Raw genomic sequence first — 25930 nt, 5'->3', positions numbered from 1 at the left:
AGATCTGTTTTACAGTCATGCATAAAGCCAAATCAGAGGCTGTTTTTCTCATAGCAACTCCCACTTAATCCTCCAATTTGCTAGCAAGGCACAAGATGAACAAGACACTTGCCCAGGGTCAGCCACTGCCTCACAGGCCCAGATGGTACACAACAGGCATACAGAGGTTTGCAGTCTTCTGCTTTAACCACTGCACTTCTCAAATTCCTTCTGTCCCTAAATATTTCCATAAATCATCAGTTCACATGGGGCTATAGTGCGACCACACCCCATTACTCACATGCTGGGCACCCAGCTGTATGAACAGATATCCACACACACCAGCTCTCACAGTAAGGCACTCCTCTCTCTGATCTGCGATGCTTAAGTCCACAGCGTGTTCAGGGTGCACCGTGACCCAGCAAGTGCTCTGACACAGATAACCTATTTGAGTTCTGCCCCCAACTTCAGACCCTGTAACTGGGACTGGCAGTGCTGCGGCTGTCCCAGAAGCACAAGGGACGGACAGACCAGCAAAGTCAATTTTTGCTCCTCTCAACAGTCAAGACATTCTGCAAGATGACAGGAGACATTTTTCTCTTTTAGATGGCAAACTTTGCAGCACCATGGGAGGAGCCTAGAAAGCAGCTTGTTATTTCCGGCAGCTTCATTGTGAAGAAGCAGGTAACTTCTAGGAAGGGGTTTCTATGGAGAAGTTGGAACCCCTTTCTGGAAAATGAAATCCTGTGGGCTACGTGCAGTGCCCTCCTAGGAGATGGCCTGGTACCTGGCACTGGAATGTTGCTCCCAGACTCCAGTGATCTCCACCTTCTTATCCTAATACCAAGTGCAAGTGCACCCTCAGTTATGGTTTGTTCTCCTAGTAATTTAGGCAGTACTAAAGTCCTGCTGGGCAGTATAGCTTCTAGACAGCCAAGGAGTGGAACTGTTTGATGTAGAAAGAAGACACCTGCTCTGCACCCTTTTAGCTAAGGGGAAAGACAGAACTTAGCAAAGAACTTGACTACACAAGATCCAAGAAAACCATTTTTCCATGTTTTATTTTCCCCCCCTGTGTTAGGAACAGTGTTTCTGCTAGCTACTAGACAACAAATCCTTCCTTTTCATCACCAGCTTCATTCCTGACTATCTGGAACGCACAAGAGGATAATTACTTTAGCGCTGCTGCATTAGTTTTCTTATGACTCATACACAGCTGTATGAGCAGCATTTCACCTTAATGGCTTCTGAAGGCGTGTCGCAAAAAAAGTGCCAATTCATCATTTTAATTCTATAACTTGGATTAACCTAAACCTGTTGCATGGATAAAAATCACTGAGAAACCTCTACTCAGTTGCTATTTGGCTAAGGAGTCTGTAGCCAGTTGCACAGAAGACATTGTTTTCCTAGAAAACAGCAGAGAAGTGAAAAGGCTCCATTTGCAAGAAAGATCCTTTAAAAATAAAAAACTATGCCTTTATGGGTGGCTTTGTCATAAAAATTCACAGATCCTCAGACATATTTATTCTCATAGTTACATGATTCACCTCATATTTTGGGTCACAAATCCTACAGAGCAGAGCAGCTCTGTCATTCCACACGCTCATCTATAAAGCTTTCAAAGTATTCTGAACAAAAGTATTTGCTAATTTTTACTTCAGACTCCCTTTCTGAGACTGACAGAAGAAGAATAAAATTGATGACTAGCATAATCCAAGAACTGTACATTAGAGTCAGAAACGGTAACTCCTTACCTAGACACAAAAGTTAAAAAAATATCCATTACAAAGACAGTTGGCTCAGAAAAGAAATTTTGTTCATTCTGAGCAGTGAAATATAACTCAAATTCCTTTAACTTTATTAAATCCTCCAATATGAAACTTCTGAAGATATTACAAGGGGAAAGTTCCAGATCTAAAATGTTAATCTTCTAATACCAGGCAATATGAGAATTCTGGAACATTTGACAGCAATTTAATTAATATCTGTAAATATTTGCTGCCAACTACCTCATAATGTTTATTCAAGGTAGCTTGAGAGCATGATCACAGGCAAAATAAACTTTCTTCCTCCTCTACAGATTAACTCAGCCAACAGGATGGTAATCAGATCTGAGCCAGTTTCTCAGAGTGCCCACGCCACCTGTCTTGGACGGAAAATTTTCACAGCAGGAAACATACCTTACGAAGTATTTTAAAGGGGGTTATTTTTATAAGTTTTGAGGAGGTCAGCCAGCAATTTCCTGGAAATTATTAGTAAGAAAATAATCCAGTTTTCTAAAGTGAAAGAAACAGAAGCGAATGGCACAATTTCATGTACAGTCTTCCAAATGTTCCAACTAGTTTGGCCACACTTTACCTTTGAGAAAAGTCCATCCCCATATGTACACATTGCTGTCAACACTAACCAGCAAGCCCTACAAAAATGTATCACATAAACATTACAACTCAGCACCAGAAATAACAAACCAACCCGCAACTATTGACTTGAAGCAAAGGCCAGCTTCACATCTAGCTGCTTTCTACCCTGGGATCACGTCCTTGTTGAAAAAGCCAGTGCCTAAATCTCAGCTCAGTAAAAGGAAATGCAGTCCCTAAAATATGCAGAAACAGGTGAGATGACTAGATCTTTCTACACATGGAACAGACTCTTCCAACACCCTTCTGCATGTAACTGTCCATGTACACAAAACCAACTAGGTATGAATTAGCCTCTAAAAAAAAAAATCAAAAAAAAAAAATCAAATGCCAAATTCCAGTGCTGTACTTACAAGCAATGCTTATATTATAGGCACTAATTAGAGAGAAAACTAAACATTTCAGTTTTTACTTATGATACTGCAGAAAGTCACAATTAACATTCAGAATGCTCTTTACATTTTGATACCTGAGAAAGAAGTATTCCATACTTTTATCTAAGTCTGTTAAGACTGAAGCATTCAAGCTTGTTTTTGGAGATGCTTTCCATAATCCAAGCAACTTTCAAGCTCTACCTTCACACATCAGTAATGGATGTGCTGATATTCCAAGAGAGGAATGAGAGCGTGGGGGAAGGATGCCACAGTTAAAATGCAATATGCCAGACGTGTCGCTGCGGATGGGGAACACTGCATGAATAATGCAGATCTGTCAATGTCTTGGGCCAGTTGACAGGCAAAACAGCAGGAAGATGGTACTCCAAAATAAAGGTGCTTTATGAAGAAATGCAGAAGTTAATGAGCAGACCTTTGCATCATCGCAATACAGAGTCCCTGCCAAAGTATCTGAGCACCTGTGACACAAGACTTAGCTCAATGCCAGGTCCTGAACCTCTTTTTCTTCCACATCCAAAGTAAATCAGAGCTAGCCATTATTATAAACCTTTTCAACCTTTATCAAGAAAAAGGAGACTAATGTGGAAGCCTATCTTCAAAAGGGAACGAGATAGTCTCCCGAACTTTTACCAGTACCTTGTGAACCTTCAATAGCAGTATGTGCTCGCGCTCCTTGCGCTGAAGCCTATGAAGCCAATAGGTATTACAATATCCCAAGGTGGCCTGCTTGCAGACACATCCTGCGGCTCCATGATCATTGACATGAGACTTGTGCATTACAGAATCACTTGGCAATACAAATTTGATCACTGAATTAGCCAAAGCACCCAATACAGCGTTTACCTCAACTTTATGCTTTTATTCCAGTTGTGGGGAGACAGAGGGTACATATTCAGCATAAAGTCAGAGTGGTGTGGAGTGGTGGTATTTGATATGACAAACTTAAACTGCTGTCATTTTTTTAAAGCAAAATCAGACTTACAGAGCAAGTTCATGCTGAATCACTACTTCATCCCACAAGGCTGTGATATTTTTCATCAGGAACCTGAAAGCTGGATTTACTGCACTGTTGAACCACAGCCTTATGCAATTTCAATGCCTGCAGAGTCTTCTCCAGGCTAGATCCAGGGCTTTCACAGCCACTTTAACTGCCACAGCAGATGGGAAAATCACATCTCAAAGTGAACAAGCGCTTTAAAAAGCTACTGACAAGGTACTTCTGTGCTTCAGTAACTCAACCTAAAGTTATTATTGTTACAACCATTTCTAAAACATCATTTTTATCATTTACTGGATGCTGTCTATATTTTGATCAGATAGCGAAAGACAAGAGTGCACCATGCTATTCACTTGTACACAACATAGTAACACCAAGCACAGTTAGCCTCAGAGGCAGATTTCCATAACAAACATGTTTTCACATGTCAAGTATATCACAAATATTTCAAATTTTTTGGATGACCTATGAAAAACCTTCCTAGGATTGCAGCTTCCAATGGCATATCCATTAGTACTTACAACATATAGTTTTTGAGTAAAGTTATTAAAAACACAATTGAGAAACTGTGAATAATAAATTAAAATAACTTGAGTGCTGAGAGCCCCTTTTCTCTCCCAAACAGACACAGAATAAGAAGCAAATGAGGCTGCAGTAGAACTTCTACCCCAAGGCACAGACAACTGCTCCATGACCGTCACTCCCTCCACCCCTCTCCTTTCTTACTTTTATAGTTCCAGTGGATGCTGGTGACTTGGATCTCCTGAGTTGGAATATACTCCTCAATAAATTTCTTTCCCTGCAGTCGGTGCCAGAGTGTAGTTTTCCCGGTGTTCCTGTCCCCTCGGATAACAATTTTCACTGAGGAAAAGAGCAAGCAGATAAAGAAAGTTCATTAAAACAAACCTAATGCTTGGAAAAGCATGTTAACATTTTGCAAGCATTATTCACATGTAATTAATTCTCTCACGTTACACAGGCATGATGGTTTGTTAAAAAACAAGTGGCACAATCGTTAAAATTACTGTTCATTCAGCTACACAAACTAGCTCAGCACAAAGAACCAACATCAAGACTGAGTCTTCAGAACTCTGCACAGCTTTAGCCAGCTAACTTTCTGCTCTCATTTCTGCTCACGTTTCATCCTTCTGCCTTCTCTCACCTGTATCTAGCCCTTACTCCAACTTCATCATACCCTATCCCTTTGCAAGGCTTCAATACTAGGCTTCTCCTTCAATTATCCCCTCTGTCATTCACATTTCTCCTTAAACACTGCTCCTTCCTTGAGGAAATAATATTTTCCTAGAGCCTGTTGCACAATGTCATTAAAAGCTCAAGGACCAGTTCTTAGCTGACCTGAATTAGACAGGGTATTCTGTTCAGAAGCGCTGCTCCGCTTTCATAAGGGCATGAATTTAAACCAAGGCACTGGCGCAAAAGGTCTGTGAATGTTCTTGGGGAGCTGAGAGGCAGCTTCTGGTGAATGTTACCGCAGAGTTAAGCTGTTACCACTCTCAGCTGCCCACAGCTTTCTTTTGCTGGGACAACACTCTGCATCCCAGGGGAAGCAGAACAAGACCATGTATCACTCTTCAGCTGCTCCAGATCACAGCCCAGATTAGCTCAGACAAGGAGGCAGTTCTCGAGGAACACAGTCTCTGTCAAAGGGACAAAGTAGCTAACATCCACAGAGGTCTATCTTAAACTGCCACTGATAAATTCACCAAACTGCCTCTGTTGATGGCCCAGTCCAATTCAAATTTAACCAAAATCAGTCTATCTTATATCCACTAGAAACAGGCTAAGTTGAACCAAAACAAGCATGCCTTTTTGGAGACACAAGCTGGCTTAAATAACACTGAAATAAAATGAAGAGAAACTGAACCTCTGTGGATCCTCCATGCCTCAGTTAGAGGGACAGTGTCTGCAGCATGTGCCAGTTCTTACTGTGGTTAAGGTTCAAGCATACTGGTGGCACTCAGCAGAAGGAATTCTCAAAATCTGCAGTCTCAGGTAAAGCCAGAAAGGCTCCACTTCCCCTGTCCTGCCTCCAGATCAGCTGCTTGGGCCACTTAGCTGAACTATGATGATGTGCATGAGCTTGTTCACATACATCTATAGCCACAACAAGAAAAGTGAGTCAATGGAGAAATACATTCAAACTCATCCCAAGGAAAGGAAGTGTCCAGAATATCTTGTTGAGGAGAAAACAATGAATCCACTGAGTATCACTTGTACCAGTGTCATGAAGTGTACTCAATCCAGCAAAGCAATTTCTGTAAGCAGTCAGTACTGTGGACTTTCCAGAGTCTACCTACTATTACCTTGTTCTTTCTGAAAACAGTAAGTACTGTTTTCTAAGTTTTCTGTTATATTACATATGTGTGTATACACACACCCCACCTTTGTTTTAAGTAGCAACAACAAGGCTATTGGGAGTTGTGCAGCTGACTTGAACAGAACTAGAAATTTTACACTTGCATTTGATACACAGGAGCTGTTATCCCCTAGAAAACAGGCTGCTCAGACATCTAATAGCAGATTCATGTCATCAGCACTAGGCTGTGCATCATCACTTGGGCAAAGAAATCTCAGACTCAAGGCTGCCTTTTGTTGTAACTCAGGAGTTATTATAGGCACCTCCAAAATGTAGCAAGACAAACAGAACCAGCACATCATTTCAGGAAAAGTTTGTTAAGAGCAAGAGTGCCTTATACAACATATAAAAACTTACAGGGAAGAGTTTTGCCTGGTGCAATTTTGCATTGCAGTTCTGCTCTGCTTTTGTTGCTGTTCTGTTCTCATCCACTAAGATGTATTATTGTTTATTCTTTTAAAAAGTTACTTGTTAAAACAGCAAAACAATAATCAAGGCAAAAATGAACAAAATATTTACATGCTGACTTCATTTACAGGTACCAGAGCATCTCTGCAGAGACAACAAAGCATTTCTTGCATTTCCTATTGTACTGTGTGGAATTCCAAAGAAGGATTCCTTGGATTTTTCTTAATGAATGCAACAAATCCACGGCATAGTTAGAATAAGAACCTATTTGCCCCCCTTAAAACCTGAAACTTTCGAAATGCTCTCACTGCTTACCTTAGAAAGACATTTTAAAATTCACATTCCCCCATAAATTATAGCATTAGCTACTGAAACAGGGAGTTCCAAGAGACAAATGGACTCTTCATCATTTATGCTGTCTGTTGTTTCTTAAGGTGCAGTTTCAGGGTCACTTCTAGATGACTTGTGGGAGCTACCTCTAGAAGAGGCAATCTTATACATCCCATGGCTTTCCCTGTGCCAACACTACTACTTGTGCAGCTACATGTGGAGTCGGATCAGGGAACTGAACTGGCTGAAAACTAGTCCCCAAATTACTTTTCCACAACACCTGATTTCCCGCTGTAGCTCAAGTGCGCAGCTGCATGAGCAGTAACAGCAAGGCATTAGTATAGCATGGCATGCCAGGAGCAGGGAGATCACCCGCCCCTTTGAGCAGCTCACACTTAGATCAATTTAGTGCGCTGGTGGCACCACATGCTCAGTCTGAACATGTTAAACCGCCCTTTCCACCTTCCATGTTAGGATGTCTTTCCTTCTACACAGTTCGTTAGTTTTCACTGATTTTTTTTCTGAAGAAAGAAAAAGCCTTTAAAAACAAAAGAGGAATAAGATAGGCCATGTAAATCATTTTTAGCAAAATAAAAAAATCTGTATTTGGGACTTTGGCTTGGGCAGGTCTACCCAAGGACAGGCATTTGCAAGACACTAACAACTGAGTGGGCTTCAGAGCACAGCAAGCACCAGGTAAATCACAGGCCCAGGCTGTATCTAAATATGAAAGGAGAACCAGCCACTATGGTTCTCATAGTATGGGTCTCACATTACTACCGTTACCTATGGGACACATACAATTGCTGCCTTATTTTAAGTTAAATTAGTACTTACTGCAAACAGCCACAGGTTTGTAGCAAAAACAGCACAATTATCTGTGGGAAGAAGGGTAGGGATGGGGAAATAGATAAAAATGTGAGGAAAAAGCTAGACAAATCACTTCTCATTCATACTGTTAAAGTGTCAGGAAAAACAGGAATTTTCATTCTGCCGACAGGGAAACAGAAGCAGAATGGTGAAGACACAGGTCCAGAGAGCAAGTCTCAGATTGACAGCTGGAAATGAGGAATTGCCAGCTCTGCCATATTCCTCCAGGACACTGCAACAACTAAGGATCTCAGACCCCATAGCAAAGATCCCCAAACGTCTACAATAATAACCCCCCTTCTAAGGGTCATAACCTTATTCTCTTTAAGGTCTTTGGGATCATGACTATAAGGCTGTAATTCAAACACTAAGCTGACACTGCTTCCAAAAGAAGCAGACCTGCTCTGCAGACATCCCCAGCACACTTCTTGAGGGGAACGGTCTAGAGAGCAGTCAAAGCAGGTCTTCAAGTTTGCCATGTGTTGCACAAACACCCATGTCAGCACAAAGGGGAAGACAGGAGGAGATGGAAAGCAGCAGGAAAAAGAAAATCTTTCTTTTGGGAGTAGCGCTGAATGAAAATATTTCTCAAACTACAATCAGAGGCTGGGAACTACTACCCTAAAAAAAACAGAATAGGAGTAAAGGCTATAATGCTTACAAAATGGATACAGAATATTTGTGAAGTTTTGTCCCTTAAAAATACATTCTAGGCTGAAAAGTAAAAAGAAGGGGGTAATTTGGGGGATTTCTTTGAGATGCTGAGTTTGGTACTTCAGATATGAAAATATCAGGCATGCCAGATGCTTAGGCCAGACTGATGTTCATCATGATGACAGCAGCCTGGGCTCCATGGCGGGTTTTGTTTTGTGATGTGCACTCTGGACACAGTTTTAAGAATACAGCCCAGAAGGCAAAGGCATACCACATTCTGGGGAACAGAACAGCTAGACCTGAACCTCCAGCAGCTCCATGTCTTTTGTTCCTGTCAGTTATCATCAACGGGTAACTCTCAGGAAATCCTCTTGCCTGTGTAACCCAGTCAGAACTGTTCATTTCATTCTTAGGTAATTGTTCCTTTATATAAACCTTCGTGTTTGAGTAACCTGCTGCTTCTGTAATTTGCCAAGACACTTTAAAGGAGCATTGCTGCCAAAGGAACGAGATCTGCCTCCCCCTCTCTCCGCCCATTCCCACCTGCTCTGGCATGTGCTACCCTCTCTGGGCTAGCACAGTTATTTGACTGGCAGTGTAGCAGACCTAATCCAAGTTCAGGCTACCCCAACCAGGAGAAAAGAAGTGAGTTTTAACAGATTTGTTCCCTATACTAGGAACCATGATCTCACATAAACATCTCAGCCTTCACAAATGTGGCACAAACCATTTTTAATCCCTGTACTTGCTATAGTACTCAGGCAACTACAATGTTATTTGGGGCATGGTACATAAAACAGAAGAGCTGCATGCAGATGACAGAGAGAGCAAATGAGGAGTGTGTGTGTTGGGAAGGCAGTATAAAAATGCTTTTGTTTTGAAATGTGATGTCCCATGCTAAGGAAGTGATTGCTGCCAAGGGCTATTACTGGCCTTTGCTCTCATCAGAAATCTAAACCTACTCACCCTGCAAAAGTTTTCCTTTTGAAAACTTGACTGGAAGGGAGGCCATCAACACAAATCATTTCAGTTCAACTTAGAGGAGCAAGCTATCCACCACTTATAATCCTCACTGCCATTAAAACACCGCACAGTCTTCATTATCACCTCAAACAGAGGTTTGTTTTGTTATGAAAGATACTTGACAGCCGTGAAGGCTGGCACAGCGTAGCCTGTTCTAAACTCCACAGCAGGCCACCATCAAAAGCCAGGCAGTAAGGCCCATGTCCTGTCCATTTGCTGCCCACTTTATCAGAAAGCAACCCAAGGCAATCTCAGCATACTACAAATATTTCTGGTAAGGAAACACGCTGCAATTCATGACCAGTAAAGGAAACATATCTATGCAACTGCAGGAAAAAGAAAGGGTTTTAAAGATCTGGTGTATTAAAGATGACTACAAAAAGCATTTTTCACTCCCCTGTTGGATTTCACGTTGAATTTCACGTATTTGCTAAAAAAGGTGCATTGACAGTAACACAGGATTTGAAGCTCTGCCCTTCCCTTAGCAATGGCGCTTGTATATGACATTCCTTCATAGCCTACATTCAACTGAGACTATAAGCTCAAAATGCTGGAACCCATCCTATTTATCAACTGCCATAGCTGTGTAGGGTACTTCAAAACCCTTCATAAGCCTGCCTGTATCTCCTATAAATATTATATAATAGTGACACTGGGAAGAGTTACTATGGAGATTGGAAAGCTTCCTTTAAGGCAGTGACAGAAAGCTGCCGTTTTACTGTAGATATAAAAGCAGTAATTAGAATACAAATCCTGTCAAGACAGGGCACAAAACAAAAAGCTTTCCAGAGGCTTTTGATAACGAGAAAGAAAGCAACCAAGCTACTGTTTGTAGCTTAGCTGTTTGCATTTTTGGCCTTGCTGTATTAATAATAAGAAGGTATACATACATGCAGGTCAGTTAACACACAACAAAGATTTATCCCCTTCTACTTTTGTGCCAGCAAGATGCAGTTGATCTTTGTTGTATGTAGCATAAACATTCACTAACACAAAAATCAACTTTCAAATTATATAAGAAAAAGGAGCTGACATTAGCTACCCGATCTTAAACATTTAACAGTGAAGCACATGAATGTGTTCTGGTCTGTAGCCTCCACAAAGCCTCCGCAGAGATCAATAGTCTTTAACTAGCAAATTTCCAGATATATGGTTGACAATGCAGTGCTCTATGTCAAGGTATAATAGTTTCATCCTCACCCCTAATCTTTCATTAGGAATCAAGTCCCTTAACAGTAACGTAGTGTTTCTGTTCATATTCATGACTGCTTGCTAAGATGCTACTTTCTAAATTAAGCACTATTCTTAGCATATTTAACAGATGCGATCTGGATAAATGCACCAAATGTTCTCTCTACTAAAGCACAGAGCTTCAAAAACACATCAAAAGCAGTCCATCACGATAACACTAAAAAACCCTCTCCAAACTCTGAAGTGCTAAATTTTCCCTTCCTGTACAGTTTCAAATTACGATATAGCATAATCTCTATTCCCCCAACATGTGTGCCTTTAAAGAAATTATTCTGTAGCATGTTTACAAATCAGTCTTATTCCAAACTGCTGATCTCTGTCTTCTGCAATCCGACTTCACTGCCTGCACAGACCCATACAGACAAGCTAATACTCACAGTGCTCTGTGTGAGCATGTCTATTTTCAGCAAGGATGACATAAACACTGTCCTCTGTATCATAATTGTTACTTTGGGATGTATTTTACATACTTGCAATGCCTTCCTGAAACACCGTACTAAAAATAACCTTTACTGAACTTCAAGGGAAAAACGCAACCCTGAGTCTCAATACTGAAAAGAAAATAATTCTGAAAGTGTTCTGTGAAAAAAGAGCAAATGTACCAGTTGCAGAAACAAACAACCATAATGAAATTATGTACGAAAGTAGTTAAAGGGCATACATCACTCACCTTTTATTAAAGCCTGGCAGAGCAGAGTTTTTCAAAAGTCCCTTGTCATATAACCATTAGCGCTTAATTGTAAATACCATTATCCAGGGCTGTAGAGAAGGTCACCCACACACTCAGGGGAATTACGTTCCTGATGCTTTAACTGGCTAAAATTGATTTACAAAAAATTCTCTCTTGTGCCACAGTCAGCGGAAGGCAGGCAGGCATTTAGGACATCTGCTGACTGGGGACACTGTTGCACCACAGCTTCCTAGGTCTGGCACAAAAACATGAAGTTCGCCATCCCTTACTCTATCCACATTTCTGCATGCTCTGACATTTAATTGCATACTTGGCTTTGGACGACTACTGACAAAAGCACCACCATGCAAGACGAATAGCATATGCATTTTACAGTTCCCCAGGGGCCCTGGAAACAGGGCCCACCTGGGCACCGGGTGGAACCCACTCCTGAGGTCTGCTTCCCGCCCAGGGCTTGCTCTGTCCCCTCAGTGACTCCCCAGAAGCTGGGCTCCAACTCACTGTTATACTGGACTCCCTTGGCAAACCTCCTCTGCAGAGCCTGGTTCATGGACTGCAGCCCTGCAGGGATATTCTTGTCTCTGACTGGAGTCTGGTCCGAGCCCACCAGCTTCTTCAGGGCCGAGAACATCTTCCTGGTCCCCCACCTTCGCCACCACCGGCGCTTCAGACACCTCCAGGGAACGGGACGCGGCTTCGCGGCTCAGGGGCAAGACGGCGCCGGGGGGCATAGGGGAAGGTCGCGGCTTGCGGGGGCACGGGCAAGTCAGGGCTGGGGCAGGGCTGGTGGGGCCATGAGGGGCCTCCGGGCTCGGCAGGGCGGAGGTCTGCGGGCTCGACCCGCCGGCGGGGCGACGCGGCGGGGAAGGGGGCTCAGCCGGGGCCCCGCCGCGTGCCTGGCGGAGGGGGCGCTAGCCGGGCATGGCCCGGGGCTGGGGCGGCGCAGGGAGGCGGGGGGGGCTCCTGCGAGCGGCGGTGGGGCCGGTGCGGCGGCTCAGCCCCGCCGGACCCCGCCGCTCGGGGCCGGGCGCCGGGAGAGGAGGCGGCGCGGGGCTCCCGCTGCCGCCATCTTGCCTCTTCCGCTTCGCCGCGGAGGGGCCGGGAGGCGGGGGCGCCGGCTACGGAGGCCCGCGCGGGCCAGCAGAGCGGGGGCGGCGGAGCGCGCCCCGGCGCAGGGCGCTGCTCGCCGGGTGCCCGCTGCCCGCCGCCGTCGGGGCGGCCTCGGGAGCTGCGGGCCGAGCCGCACGTCGGCTGTGGGGCTCCCCCGAGGGACCCCGCGCCGATCCCCCAGGGCCCCTGTGACCCCCCCCCCAAGCCCCTGCGACCCCCTGGATCCCCCGTGATCCGCCAGCGGCCTCCGTGACCCCCCATAGCCCCCGGTGACTCCCTATAACCCCCTCGTGTGACCCCCAGGGATCCCCCTGTGGCTCCCCATAACCACTATAAGCCCTCCTGTGATCCCCATCACCCCCTCCTGTGACCCGCTGTGACCCCCATGAGCCCCTGTGACCCCCCTATAGCCCCTGTGACCCCCATAACCCCCTTATCCCCTCCTGTGACCCCCCCGACCCCCATAACTCCCCATAACCCTCTCCTACGACCCCCTCCAGACCCTCCCGTGAAACTCCCATAACTGCCCATAAACCCCCCGTGACCCGCTGCAGCCCCCCATAGTGCCTTCCAGTGGCCCCCCAGAACCCTCCTGTGACACCCACCCCCCATATTCCCCTCTTGTGACCCACCGTGACCCCACCGTGATCCCCAGCATCTGCCCTGTGATCCCATACTGTCACCCCCCAAACCCCTGCTGACCTCCCCCCATGCTCCCCATCTCCACTCTCCTGCAGGGCCCAGGATGGGGTGGGGAAGACGCTCTACTGTGGCCTGGGGGGTGCCAGAGGGGACCGTGATGTGGGGCACACGGCAGGGTCGGAGGGTACATGGGCACAGCAGCCCCCGCCAGGGCCTTGGGGGCACCCTGGGGCCCGGGGCTGCCCTCCGTGTGTGCCCCGGGTCCTTGGGTGTCCTGGCAGGCCTGAGTCGGGGAGAGCTGGTCTTAGGGGTGCAGCCCCCAGTAAGGACCCTGGGCACTGGCTGCAGGGCAGAGAGAGGTCCCAGTGCCTGTTCACACCCCCTGATGACGTGGCTTGGGGACTTCACCCAATGCTTATCTGGGACTGAACCTGAACGGCACTAAAATCAGCCAGCACCCTGAGTGAGGAGGCTGGCGGTGGCTTGCAAGGATCCCCCAGGCAAAGGGGCACCTTGGGCACTGCCTGCAGTTCCCAGGAGGTCGTAACCCACCCAGGACCTGGGGCAGCAGGGAGCAAGGCGCCATGGGGAGGAGCAGGACAGCCCAACCCTGACTAGTTCCCTCGCTGGGCTCCTGGCTGTCAGCGCACTCCCCGCATCCTCCGGGATGCTCGCTGGTGTACTGCGGGCAGAAGTGGGGCCGAGGGAGCAGCAGTGCCAGCCGCAGGGCGCTCACAGTCCCACTGGGCCCTTCCCGCTGCTGCTGTGCTGCCATATGAATTATCTGCCCCTAGGGAGGTGCCCACTGCCCACTTCCCAGCTGCCTGTCATCAGCACCTGGGAGACGGGGGGCTGAAGCCTATCCAGTGGGATGCCCTGAGCCCCTCGATGCCATGTTGGCCACCCCAGCACCGAGAAAGAGGCAGGAGGCAGAGGCTCAGTGGGGGTCACCCAGCAGCCCTGACAGAGTGGGCGCACCAGTAGGGGAAGTCAGTGAGGACTCAACAGCATCACCTAGACCCTCCTGGACTCTCCCCCCACACACACCCTGCACCTCAGCGGGCTCTAGATGGACACGCTGGGCTCATTAGTCACGTTAGAGACATTTACTGCTTGGCCATGGCTGTGGCTCTGCAGGCGACGCGCCAGGGCTGCTCCCAGCACCTTTCTGCGCAGCCCGGGTTCCTGTGCTCAGTGCAGGCAGCTCGTCCTCCGCCCCGCATCAGTTCGACAAATGCAGAAACTCCTCGTCCTCTGCAAGAAAAGTGCATGTTGTGACGGCCAGACCTGTGGACCCCATGGTGTGCTGCTTGCGTTGTCCGTGTCATCAGGGATGGGTGGGAAGCAACTGGGACCCTCCGTGTACCCCCTTGCTCCCGCAGGTGGTAGGCTCCTGGCCCCCATCGCTGCTCATGCAGCCTCTGCAGCGGGGCGCAGTGTCCCTGGGGCAGTGCCTGGCACAGGGGGGAGCAGCCCCGCATGGGAGCTTGGGTCAGGCATGCTGCAGCCTTCTCAGCCCCAGTACCAGGGGCAGGTTCACCTGGGGTTGGCTATGACTGAATGTCCCTGAGCTCACCCCTCTCTGCACTAAGATTTCTGCTGCTACACTCGGGAAAATGTGGCTGCTCATCCATCTGTCCTGAGGACCGAACAGTGTCCGTTACCCTGGGCTCTGGAGGACTGTGTGCCCCCAGGAGGACTCAGGCAGATGTGTTCAAGGTGTGAAGGGGCCATGTGTGCTGACACTGGGGCAGGGCAACCACTGGGTGCATGGGCTGGGCTGGGCTGGGCTCAGGCGGCCAAGGGGAGACATTAACATCCCCCAGCAGGAGCAACTGTCCTGATAGATCCCCATTTGGGAAATCCCCCAGTGACGGAGACTCCACATCTGCCCTGGCCATCCTCCCCAGCACTTCGCTCTACCACCCCTCAGAAGGCTCTGATGTGGAAGCCCCTGTGCTGACTAGAGCAGAAGGATCCAGCAGGCATCGCATGGAGAGTACACCCCAAGCTGGGCCCCCAGTTCAGTGCTCGTTTGCTGCGAGGGTCCCTCCACCCCCGCCAAACCTTTCAGCTGCTCTTCCCTCCCTGTGCTGTGCTGGGCATCCCCTGCCCAGGGGCTGTCATTTCACTGCTTCCTGCCACACTGAAGCCTGCTCAGAACCCTTTCATCAAGATATTTTGAAGTCCAATCTTGGTCTCAGCAAGTCTGCGGCCTCTCTAGTCCCCCCACTTGATACTGTCTGCAGAAAAATGATTGTATTCCTCAGTCCATCAGAGTCCCAGACCTAGAATGGACTCATCCTGGATCCAGCACAAACCTATCCCAGACCCATGCTGGACTGAGGCCCATGCTGGACCCATCCAGATCCATCCCAGACTCAGGACAAACCCATCCTGTACCCAGGAGAGACCCCTCCCAGATGTATCTCAGTCAGACCCAGGACAGACCCATCCCAGACCCAGGACCTGTCCCAGACCCAGGATGGACCCATCCCAGACCCTGGACCGACCTGTCCCGCACCCAGGCAGGCCCAACACACCCATGCCCAGCACAGAGCATGACCAGAGGTGCTGTAAGCAGCTCCCCCCAGCTGCTGCCCTGATTTCCTGCAACCCCAGAAGCAATGGGATGGAGGGGAGAGATGGTGCCGTGTGGGCAGGATGGCCCCTTACCTCCCAGCGGGGGAGCCCCGCAGTACTCCTTGCACTCCTTCTCCGAGTAGAACTGGTTCCCATTGCCCTTGCAGCCTCCGTAGTTAAAAGTGATGCACTTGCCCTGGGCTGCGTCGAAGGCCCAGCGTATCACCGGCTTCTGGCAGGGACCCCGGACAATGGGCAGCCTGCAGGCAGCTGCAGAGACATAGGGCAGCTCTGAGGGCAGGCCAGGTCCCAGGGGCTCAGGGCCAGGGTGCTGTGCCAGCCCCCAGCTGCACACCAGCACCTCCCTCACAGACGCTGGACAAGACCACTCGCAGATCCCCCCAATTCCTTCTGCTGCCTCTGCAAAGGCACTTCCTGCACCTTCTCTCCACGATGCCCTCAGCCCACCAGGATGTCCTCCATGCTCTTTCTCTATCCTCCCTCTAGGCTGGCTCTGCTCCCCTGAGCCCCAAGCCCTTGTGGCTGGCCAGGGGCCAGGGAGCATGCCACTGGACTATCCCACTCACCCTCCGTCCTGCAGGCCTGCAGGCACTCCTTCTCTGAGTAGAAGTTGTTGCCATTGCCCAGGCAGCCACCGTAGAGGAAGGTTTCACAGGCCATGGAGGAGGAGTTGTAGAAGAAGCGGGTGAGCATCCCGCTGCAAGGCCCAGGGTCTCTGTTCAGCCTGCAGGAATCTGTGGATGAGCAGGACATGGGTTGTTGCAGGGAAATGATGCAGCTGCTGAGCAATGCCACAGCGCAGGGGGATGCCCTGCTGTCGAGGGCTAATGCAGCCCACCTTCCCCCAGGACATACCTTCCTTATTGCCGACGTAAGGGGGCAGGGGGCCTGCGGCTGAGCCCTCCTCAGGAGGCAGGACTGCTCTCCGTGCCCTCTGCACAGAGAAGGAAGTGCAGGTCAGTGGGTTCCCTCCATACCTAACAGCCCTGTGCTCATCCAAGATGGGGGCCAGATCCATGCATTTCAGATAAAGACACCCGCAGTGCTGCAGTCATGCCCTGAGCTGGCCTGGGAACATGTCTCTGCTGCTGACTCTCACTGATGCAGGATGGTTTATCCTCCAGAATGTTTTTATTTGCTCTCAAGGCAAGTGGGCTGTTTTTCTCCTATCCCCTCTTCAAAATCCTTCTAAACTCAACCCTGTGATATCCTTACATGTCAGATGATTGTAGCCAAGGGATCAGTGGGGGGTACTGAAGTGTGAAGAGCCTCACATGGAGTAGGTAATAGGATGCGGACCTCCATTCTCCTCATCTCCTAGAGCAACGTCCAGCTCGAGGCTATGTCAGAGCCCAGCAAGTATTCTTTGCCAGCACCCCGAGTGCCAGCCTCTCACCAATAGGCCAGCTGGCCCTCAGGGGCTCTCTGTTGGCCAGACCCTAGCCAGCATGAGGCTGATGTGGGCTGGGCACTGAGCTGCTTTCCCCACCCTGGAGGTGGTCTCCACACCCTGGCTGTGGCACTCAAAGATGGGCAAGTACTAAGGAGATACCAGACTCCAGATGCAGTAACTTTTATCCTGTGAAACACTAGACGAAAATGAGAGTAAGACAAGGATATTGCTTTTCATTCAGAAATGAATGCTTGTGTCCACCTGACTGCCCCAGGACCCTCGCCATTTCAGCCAGCTCCTTCCTGTCCCCTAGCCCTTGCAGACAAAAGCCCACCAGCAGAAGTGAAAGAGCACCTCCCAGGGTGCTCTGTGGACATGTTGCCTGAAGAGTGTGCCTGGTACACAGAGCCTGGTCCCAGGACACCGAGTCTCCAGGGGGTTTGTGCTGGAGGGGATGTCCCCAGCCTTGATCCTTCTCAGGAGATCCCAGCTGGACCACTCACCTTGGGCGCAGTTGCAGTCTCCTGGGGGATGCATTCACCTAGGCCAGATGATGGGAAATAAAATCAGCAGCTTGAAAAGGGTAATTTCTCAACAAAGTCATCTGACCATGGCCTGGTACCATGCAAACACAAGTCCCCCGGAAAGAGATGCCCTCCCAGCTTGCTGCTGACACTCTTCCCCTTTTGCTGCTTTCCAGCTCCTTGGGACACTCCAACTTCTTCCCACCCTCAGGAGCCTCACCCTAAAATCCCCACACCCACCTGCATCATGCTACCACTTTCTGGGCCTCTGGGCTAAGCAAGCAGCTCTTCAGGACCTGGAAGTGCCCAGCCAAGGACAGCAGTTGCAAGTGTCCCAGTAGGTCAGCTCTGTCATCCTGCAGCCTTTTCCCATCACAGCCGTTGTGGGAGGATTGACCATATGGCCCAGCAATGACCCCACCAACTGCCCTGGGGACAGCAGAAAACTGGAAGCTGGTAGAAGCCTGACTGATCTGTGACCTTGTGTCCTCCTCCTCATTCCTTCAAAGTCCTTCTCTCTCCTTCCTCCATCCTGAATATCCCCCTTTTCCCCCAGCCCTGTGCACCGCAATTGGCACACTGTAAACAGCAGTCACACCAAGATGAAATGCCAGGGGGACAGGCAATGGAAGAGGGAGCCCTCGCAGAGGGGAGCAATGGCTTACCTTTATTAGCCAGGATGAAGATGGAGTCCTCCGGGATGCCCATCTCCAGAGCCAGCTGCTGGAAAGCCTCAATTAGGTCCTCCCTCAGCTCTGGACTCCTCCCTGGGAAAGGGAAGGGGAACAGGCTGTCAGCAGGAGGTTGGTGGCTGGTGTGTGAGAGGGTTGGTATGGAGCCCCCCCAACCACCCACCAACCCACAGAGCTCAAGCAGCTGCAGGCAGACATGGTATAAGCCTCATAGTCCTATCCAAACTCTCCTATGTTATTCTCCCATCAGCCTTGGTTAAAGACTTTGATAAAGTGGTTTTAATGTCTCTCAGTCATAGAAGACAGCATCTCCTTCCACTTCCAGATCTGGGTTTCTTCCAAGCAGGTTTTGCCACATTAATCCCAAATGACAACCTGGTTTGGACATTCATAGCATGATGTGGCTCTAAGCTGAGCCATAAAACTCATCCTCTTCAGTGCCAAAGAGGTGCTGGACCCAAGGCACCCTCTTTCAAGGCTGTGGTCAGGTTCCTCAAGGCCAAGCGAAGGGCAATGTTAAGGAGCTGTTTTGGCCCACCCAAGAGTCTGCTTGCCCAGAAAGTGTCATAGCCAGACATACCATACAGTTTCAGTGTAGTGGTTGGACCAAAACTACTTTTCTTCTTTATCAGAATGACAGCGTATTCTTCGTAGTTGGTGCGAAGCACATAGGACTTGATAGACACATCCCATTCTGAGTAAGACAGAGATGCACAGGATGTCATTCCTGCCCTGTTAGTGTGTGTGATGGTGGAGCATGGAGGTGGAAGGGGCCCAGCTGAGAGACGGTGACACCAGGATGGGGATTGAGCCAGCCACACAGTCCATGTCACCCACAGGATGTGTTACAGAGCATCTCAAATGGGGGGAGAAAAAAGGGAAGATAAGACAGCACAGAGCTGGAGATTGAAATCGGGCACCTAATTCAAGAAATGATCTGATTGTTGGGAAACAGCTACTGACTCTTATGCAACCTTGACTCCCTTTGGGCCCACTGATCTCTTATTATTTGAAGGGATTCAAAAACAAAGGTTTGCAGACAACAGATACTATCCACACTCCTGAAACACAGCTAGTGGGAGCCTGCCCTGGCTTGGGACCTTGGAGATGGAAGGGATCTACTTGAGTACTCCACAGTCTTGTGCCCATGCAGAGGCAGCTCTGAAACAGCCCCCAAGACCTTGCTCCCTGCTTTGCCTGGAAACAACCCAAATCATGGAGTGACTTCCCCTTCCTTGGAAGCCCTGCTCCCATCGGCCTCTTCCCCAACCACCAGCTGTGTACTTTGAGGCCTGGCGCTGGTTTTCATGGCCCAGCTGTGCAGCAGCTTTCAGGCCAAGCAGATCAGCAGTCAGTCCAACTTACTGGGGTTATAGTAGGTGTATCTGCCAGGGGTGGTGGTTTTCTGGTATTCTCCTGAAACATGGGTGCAGTCATCTTGCCTAGAGAGAGGGAGAAAGAAATCAGCTGCTTGGAGTGATCTCTTTTCCTATTCATTGCATGAAAATCCTGCCTGGGGCACCAAGACTGGCCATGGCACAGGATCCCTGAAATCCCTGCTGCCCACACATGCATTGCTGCCTCCTGCTTCTAGGCTGGAGTCTTGGGCAGCTGTGAAAGATGGAGGGAAATGGCCTGGAGGGACAGGGGGACAGGAAATGCCTCCTTCAGACTGGACACTGATGGGAGCAAAAAGCAAAGGATGGAGGGGAGTGTCTGAACTTCCCTGACCACCAGGAGCAGAGCTGACGGCACTGAGTCTGTCAGGAAGCGATTAGTAACCCTCTTGGGCTGGGATTGAGCATTGGTGTTTTGAGCTCAATTCAGGCCCACCTCAGTGCTCAGACTCTGGCCAGAGCAAGTGATTCTCTATGCTTGATCTCAGCCCCTGGGGGACCCAGCGCTCCTGGATGGGAAAGCTTTGGGGTTACTTCAGCACCCACATCAACAGCCCGCACCCACAGCGCTGTATACCGGAGCCTGGTGCTGATGGTGCTGATCTGATCATCACTCAGGCCGGGGCCCAGCACCAGTGTGCCCATGTTGAATTTTTCCTTGTAGTTCTTCATCCATTTGCAGGTTGTGGCAATGGCAATGTCATACCACTTCCCATACATCTGTGGGGAAAAGAAAGGGACATCTCTGCTGTGACCACTCTCCACCAAGGCTGGGGCATCTTATGGCTTTCTGGAGAACCAAAACACTTGTGGCAAAGAAATCAGTCAATAGGCTGATGGAGCAGGGTTCTGGGGGCCAAAGTTGCTGCAGGATTTAGGAAGCTGCTGGGCAACAAGCAGGATTTTCTGAATCCCGGTCACTAACCTCCCACAGCTTCACCAGGCTCTCAGGCTTGGATCACTGGCAGGACTTGAGAGCTGTTGGCATGCTGACTTTCAGGAGAGATGGTGGGCCAGGCTTACAGGGGCACTGGCTTTACAACAAAACTGTGCTTCCTGAGGACAAAACTCAAGGCAGAGTGTGGGTACATGGCCCTGGCACAGTACTGAGGGATGGAGCAAGGTGCTGATCTCTCTCCTCCACGCAGGGGAAAGGAGACGGGTGATCCAGAAAGTCAACATGTGAAGTGGAAAGTGTGCAGAGACTGTGGGAGTTGATCCAAAATGCAGACCTGGATGCCCATGTGTTTCACACCAAACAGCCAGCGAAGCAAGGGCCAGAACCAGAGCCCCATCCATGGTGGGTGCTCACTGCTGAGTGAGATGTCAGCCACCTCTCACCTGCTCTCCCTGGAGCCCATCCCTGCACCCAGGCTGGCACCGTGGCCTCTTGCATGCGGGTTCAGGCAATCTCAGGCAGCAGGGGAGGGAGCTGAGTGGGGGGTCCGAAGTTCCAGGGGAGTGCTCTAACCACTAGTCAGGGTTCGAATCATTAGGTAGCATCTGACAAGCATCCCATATACCCCTGATGGAGAGCCCAGATCCATGCACATGTGTGCGGATGTGCGGAGCTCCATGGCAGGGGATGGAGATGCCTGTGGGTGATCTCCCAGGTCCCATCCCAGCCTGTCTGCATCCCCTATGAATCCTGCATACTAGGGCTGTCAGCAGGCCCTACACGTATGTCTTAGACTGGGCAGAACAACAGGCATCTCATGGCATTCATCTGCCTCAGCCACTCGGGCTCCAGCTGCCCTGCTGGAGTATTCACCAGGGGCAAGCCACAGCGCAACAACATGAGGGCCCCACGCCGACAAGCTGGCTCTTCCTCCCGACTGGCACCCCAGGGAGGTCTGTACTGCCAAGACCCATCCCGCAGAGCCTGAAATAGGCATGGGAAATATTTTCCTCCTATTTGGAGGAAAACAAAATAAAACCTTCCCCCATCCCCTCTGCCCTCAGACTAAAGGGACCGCAGGCCGCTGTTACCCGCTCAGCATCAAAGTTCTCCTGCACTTGGATATCCTCCTCCTGGTCCCCAATAGGGGTCCCGCTGGCTGCGGCAAAGAGAAGGAGGGAAAGGAGACTCCAAAACATCATGTCTGGCAGCTTCAGAGTGCCCCTCAGCCCCCAAGTGCCGGCCAGGATCCTGGACTCTGCGCTGTCCCTACTGCGCCTGAGCGTGACCTTCAGACTGGCAGCTAGCGGGGAGGGGAGCGCTGGAGCCTATCAGGGAGGTGTGGGGGCGGCTCGTGGCCCTGCACAGCCTGGGGCACACCACAGCCCGGCCCTCAGCGGTGGCCGGGATTTGCAAGGCATGGCTGTGCTGAGCCTTACCAAGACCTGGCATGGGGCGAAGGAGGGGAGGCAAGCATCCTCCTTGCACATTGCCCTGAGTCCTCCAGGGGTTTCCTGCATACCTCGCTCTTCCGTGGCCTGGCTGAGATCCTCACCCTCGCCTATTCCTTCATCTCCTCTTGTGCCAGGCATGGGGCCAGGACCTGCTGGTCTCCTTTATTCTAGCTTGGGATTCATATTCTTGCCCTGGGATCCTATAAACAGTCCTGCTGGTGCTCCCAGCCCTGATCCACTGCCTCAGGGCTTGCTCCTTCCCAGAACAGCTGGCTCTCTGTCTTGTATTTGTGATCTGAATTACTCCCTGCGAGGACCCAGAGGCAAAACCTCAGTGTATTTTTCTCTTTTTGCCTGAGACAGGAGGTGAACTTGCATGCAACCCTTCCTGCGAGATGCTGAGTGCTTACTTGGGGCACCTTCCCTGCCCACTGATGGCCAGGGGGTGCTCAGGGTCTGGCAGGATCTGCCCTTTGCACACTATATCTGAAATCTTCCTCCTGGCCGGACTCCCCAGGCCTGCTCATGGCTGCCAGGAGCGGGCCAAATGGACAGACATGACAGCCATGAAGGAAAACCCACTAACTAACATGACTACCCTGCACGTTCCTTGCTGCTGCTCAGATCAAGTCTGGTCAGCTCTGAACATGAGTCTGCTTTAAATGAGGGACAGGACATGGTGCCTCTGAGCCCTAGCAAACCAGGTAAGCCAAAAGGAGCTCCCAAGCCTTGGAGCTCACCTATATGTGTGGACATCCCTCAGCTTGGGGACCAGCCCAACCCTGCAGAGAGGAAAGGACCTTAGGGGTCCCCTGTTGAACCTGCAGAGAGAAAAGGACCTTAGGGGCCCCCTGTGCTCATCCCAGATTCTGCCTAATCCTGACCAGTCTCTGGAGGGATCAAAAGCCTGGGTTGCCTGTTTCCCTCCTAGGAGAGGGGATGTCCTTCTTGAAATCCTTCATTTAGGGTCCCAAGCTTCCTCCTGCCGGCAGCCAATGCCCAGGAGTAGACTGAATACCACCCACCCTACTGGCAAGCATCCCCAGGGCCTGGCAGACACTGAAGGAGCCACAGAGGGGCAGGCCATCCCTCCCCACCAGTGTTTGTCTTCTCATGATGATTAACTGAAACCAAACAGCTTGAGGGAAATGGCAAACAGAGCAAAGGGCAAAAGCCCCTCTTCAAGTCAGCCCATAACTCAATATTTACAGAGAAAGGCCAGAACCAGGCGCATGCTTGCAGGAGCCTGATGGACTTTCACCCCTCCTCCCCTCTGCTGTCTCCATCAGGAGCCACCTATGGGTGCTTTGCGTAGGGACCCGGGTGCTGCATGGCCTCTGTGGCCTGCCCTGACAGGCAGTGGTCCTGGCAGGGGACACAGCCCCAGCCCCTGTTGTCATCCCCAGGCAGCATCGTGGCACATCTGTGGTGACCTCCAGGAGCAGGGGGCCTTTGAGCAGGGGGACAGGGCAAAGAGCAAGGGCATGAGCTGACTTTAATGAAACCCACCTCACTACACTGCCCTGTGCTTCACTCTGCTTCAGGAAGCCCATCTAAGTCTAGAAGCAGCCATGGGTCTGCCAGGGTGTTCCCTGGGTGCCGGGCAGAGCCAGCAGTCCCTGTGTGCCCCTTTGATGCCGTTCTCCATGGCCTGGCTGGTAGTCCTTACCAGCCACCCCCATGGGCATGTAGCTACTGGGTTGAGGGTGGCAGGGTTGGGTTACTGCCCCAGAAATCAGCTACTACCCAGGAGCTGGGAGCTATGGGAAGCCTGGGACAGGCCTGATGAGCTGGCAGATGGGCGTTGTTGTTAACAGGATGCAGGGGGTTAATCTGAGCAGTTACCCTCGGTAAGAGCCTTAACAGTGTCCCCGATGCTGCTGCTAGCTGGCCATACAGCTCATCAACTTGTCTCTTGTTCTCAAGAAAATGGGGTCTGATAGCTGGGTTTTGGGACTCTCAGCTTTCTGGAGGCAGGCACCATCACCAAGTCAGTCCCTGCTCACAAACAGTCTTGACCAAGCTCCAGCTGAGATGACAGCAAAGGGATTTTTGAAGAGGCCTGGACAAACTGGGTGATGGCTGTTTTTGCATCTGGGATCCTGCTCGAGAATCGGATTGGGAAGGTTGGGCGAGAGCTATCCCAGTCCCACATAGTCCCTGGGCTGGCCAGAATGCCAGGCAGACCTTCCTGTCCCCGTCCCTATTTCTTTCCCGTTGACGCTAGATGGCAGCTCGAGGTAAGGAATGACTTCGCTGGCTCTTTCTACTGCTAGCACAGGTCCTCACCGTAGGTCCTGCCAGTCAAGCTGCAAACCCCACCGGTGCAGGCAGATGGGCAAGGGGGTAAGAGCAGGAGGGTGGATGAGAATAACCTCCCCACTTTGACCACCTCTTGTGCCTACTCCGGGGTGTCTGTTCATCCATCAACATGGCTGGGGCACCACCCAGAGTGGCAGGGGCTTGGCAGGCTCATGGGTACTAGGAACTGGCAGAAACAGGCAGCACATCCCAGCCATGGGAGCTTTGCAAAGCGCTCACTTGCAGGTATCACTGTTTACTACTCACATGAGGGATGGAGCCCTGTGCTGTCCTCAGGCCTTATGTTAACACTGGGACTAAGGAGAGGCAGGTAGCGAGTAATGGTCCATGAACCAGCACTGCTTGCCTAGCCTGGTCTGCCTGTGCACAGCCCTTGCAGGGAACAAGTCTTCCCCTGGCACTCATGCACGGAAACTCCCCATGGAGCAAATGAGCACAAACAGCATCAGGCACAGGGCATGAACATGTAATACAAGACAGGGCGCTCACTCCTAAACATCTTTGGAGACCAGCACACTTTACCGAGAGCCTAGCTCCCCCTTGCTAGGGAATGAGTGCCCTGGCACTTGGGCATCTTTCCTGTGGCTGCTGTTTGGCTCCTCTTCTCCCACTGGCACTACAGAGAAATGAAGACAGTTGTTCCTTTCCAGAGGACAATTTAGGAAGCCGCAGGCCTGGGATACATCCAACCCATTCCTGTCCTCTTTTGTACCTATGAATGTACTGTCTTGCCTGTGACCATGGTCCCGTGAGCTCCATCCTAGTGCCAGGAAGCTGGGGAGCAGCTTTACTGGCTGCAAAACTGAGCTTGCACACACTGCCAGGAACTTTACTGAGAAAGGGGCCAAGGAAGTGATCCAACGTCTCTCCCCTGGCCCCAGCACTGTTGTTCACTTCTGAGAATATGTACGCTGTCCCCTTCCCTGAGGCTGCAGCTTTGTTTGTGTCAGGATCATTTAATGGCTGCTGTCCCAGGGATGGGGAACTGAGAAAGACCATGCATCGCTGGAGCACAGGGCTGCAATGATGGATTCTGTATGGCATGGCCCTCCAGGGATGGCGGCTGTTGGGACCCAGGTGTGCACGGGGTCTCTTGGCTCATGCCATCCACTGCAGCTGTGTCCCGCGTGACCTCCTGGGGAAGCGTCAGGCTGGGGAAGTGGCAGGCTGGGAGAGCTGGCTCTTGCTGCTCAGGAAACAATGTTCCTGCTGATTTCACAGCCCAACTGGCATGGAAATAGAGACATCAGTGATCCTGGAGGAGCTGTGGCATGCAAAGAACCTTCTAGCTTGCAGGAAGCTTAGAAAACACTTTGGTTTCAGACCTGTTTGGACATAAACCAAATGTAAGGAGAAATCTCCATAAAATTCCCACAGACCAATCCCCCACCTCTCCCCCTCCAGCTCTGAGAGGGCCTGACAACCCCAGCCTCTCTTTTATACCATGATCAGCACCAGAACCTGCACCAGAATCAGGAGAACTGTAAAACTCAGGAGACCAG

General features: G+C 50.4%; 2 protein-coding genes across 4 annotated transcripts in view; both read right to left on the bottom strand.

Annotated features, from left to right (window-relative positions):
* Positions 1 to 12337, bottom strand: part of RABL6 (RAB, member RAS oncogene family like 6) — a 57952-nt gene extending 45615 nt beyond the window's left edge. Inside the window, exons 1-3 of one of the 2 annotated variants that reach the window (XM_067308949.1) lie at positions 11372 to 11484; positions 7741 to 7781; positions 4515 to 4649 (exon numbers count right to left, since the gene is read on the bottom strand). In XM_067308949.1, coding sequence (XP_067165050.1) covers positions 4515 to 4649; position 7741 — 136 coding nt within the window. In that variant the 5' untranslated portion in view covers positions 7742 to 7781; positions 11372 to 11484. Of the gene's footprint in view, positions 1 to 4514; positions 4650 to 7740; positions 7782 to 11371; positions 11485 to 11893 lie in introns of those variants that run through there. The other variant, XM_013954494.2, reaches the window with a different exon arrangement.
* A 1898-nt stretch (positions 12338 to 14235) lies between these two features.
* On the bottom strand, positions 14236 to 21919 carry AMBP (alpha-1-microglobulin/bikunin precursor). 2 transcript variants are annotated; one of them, XM_013954465.2, is made up of 10 exons: positions 21744 to 21919; positions 20332 to 20474; positions 19723 to 19799; positions 18938 to 19051; positions 18331 to 18432; positions 17645 to 17682; positions 16604 to 16682; positions 16315 to 16482; positions 15821 to 15997; positions 14236 to 14398 (listed from the first exon to the last, which is right to left on the bottom strand). In XM_013954465.2, exons 1-10 carry the CDS (start codon positions 21852 to 21854, stop codon positions 14367 to 14369), a joined length of 1041 nt encoding a protein of 346 aa, XP_013809919.2. In that variant the 5' UTR covers positions 21855 to 21919; the 3' UTR covers positions 14236 to 14366. The 2 variants fall into 2 exon arrangements, with proteins under 2 accessions (XP_013809919.2, XP_013809920.2); XM_013954466.2 differs by lacking the exon at positions 18938 to 19051.
* Positions 21920 to 25930: the final 4011 nt, after the last annotated feature.

Source organism: Apteryx mantelli, chromosome 21 (assembly GCF_036417845.1).
Source record: "Apteryx mantelli isolate bAptMan1 chromosome 21, bAptMan1.hap1, whole genome shotgun sequence".
NCBI classification, from domain to species: domain Eukaryota; kingdom Metazoa; phylum Chordata; class Aves; order Apterygiformes; family Apterygidae; genus Apteryx; species Apteryx mantelli.
Note: the sequence above shows the minus strand (reverse complement) of the source record. Positions and strands in the feature narration are given on the sequence as shown.

Bases quoted from the DNA above. Each gene is read 5' to 3' on its own strand.
- AMBP (XM_013954465.2), bottom strand. From the start codon at position 21,854: ATGATGTTTTGGAGTCTCCTTTCCCTCCTTCTCTTTGCCGCAGCCAGC. The intron at 18,433-18,937 runs GTATGTCTGGCT...TCCCTTTCCCAG, and splicing joins CACTACACTGAAACTGTATG to GGAGGAGTCCAGAGCTGAGG. The intron at 16,683-17,644 runs GTGAGTGGTCCA...TTCTCTGTGCAG, and splicing joins AGACTGCAACTGCGCCCAAG to AGGGCACGGAGAGCAGTCCT.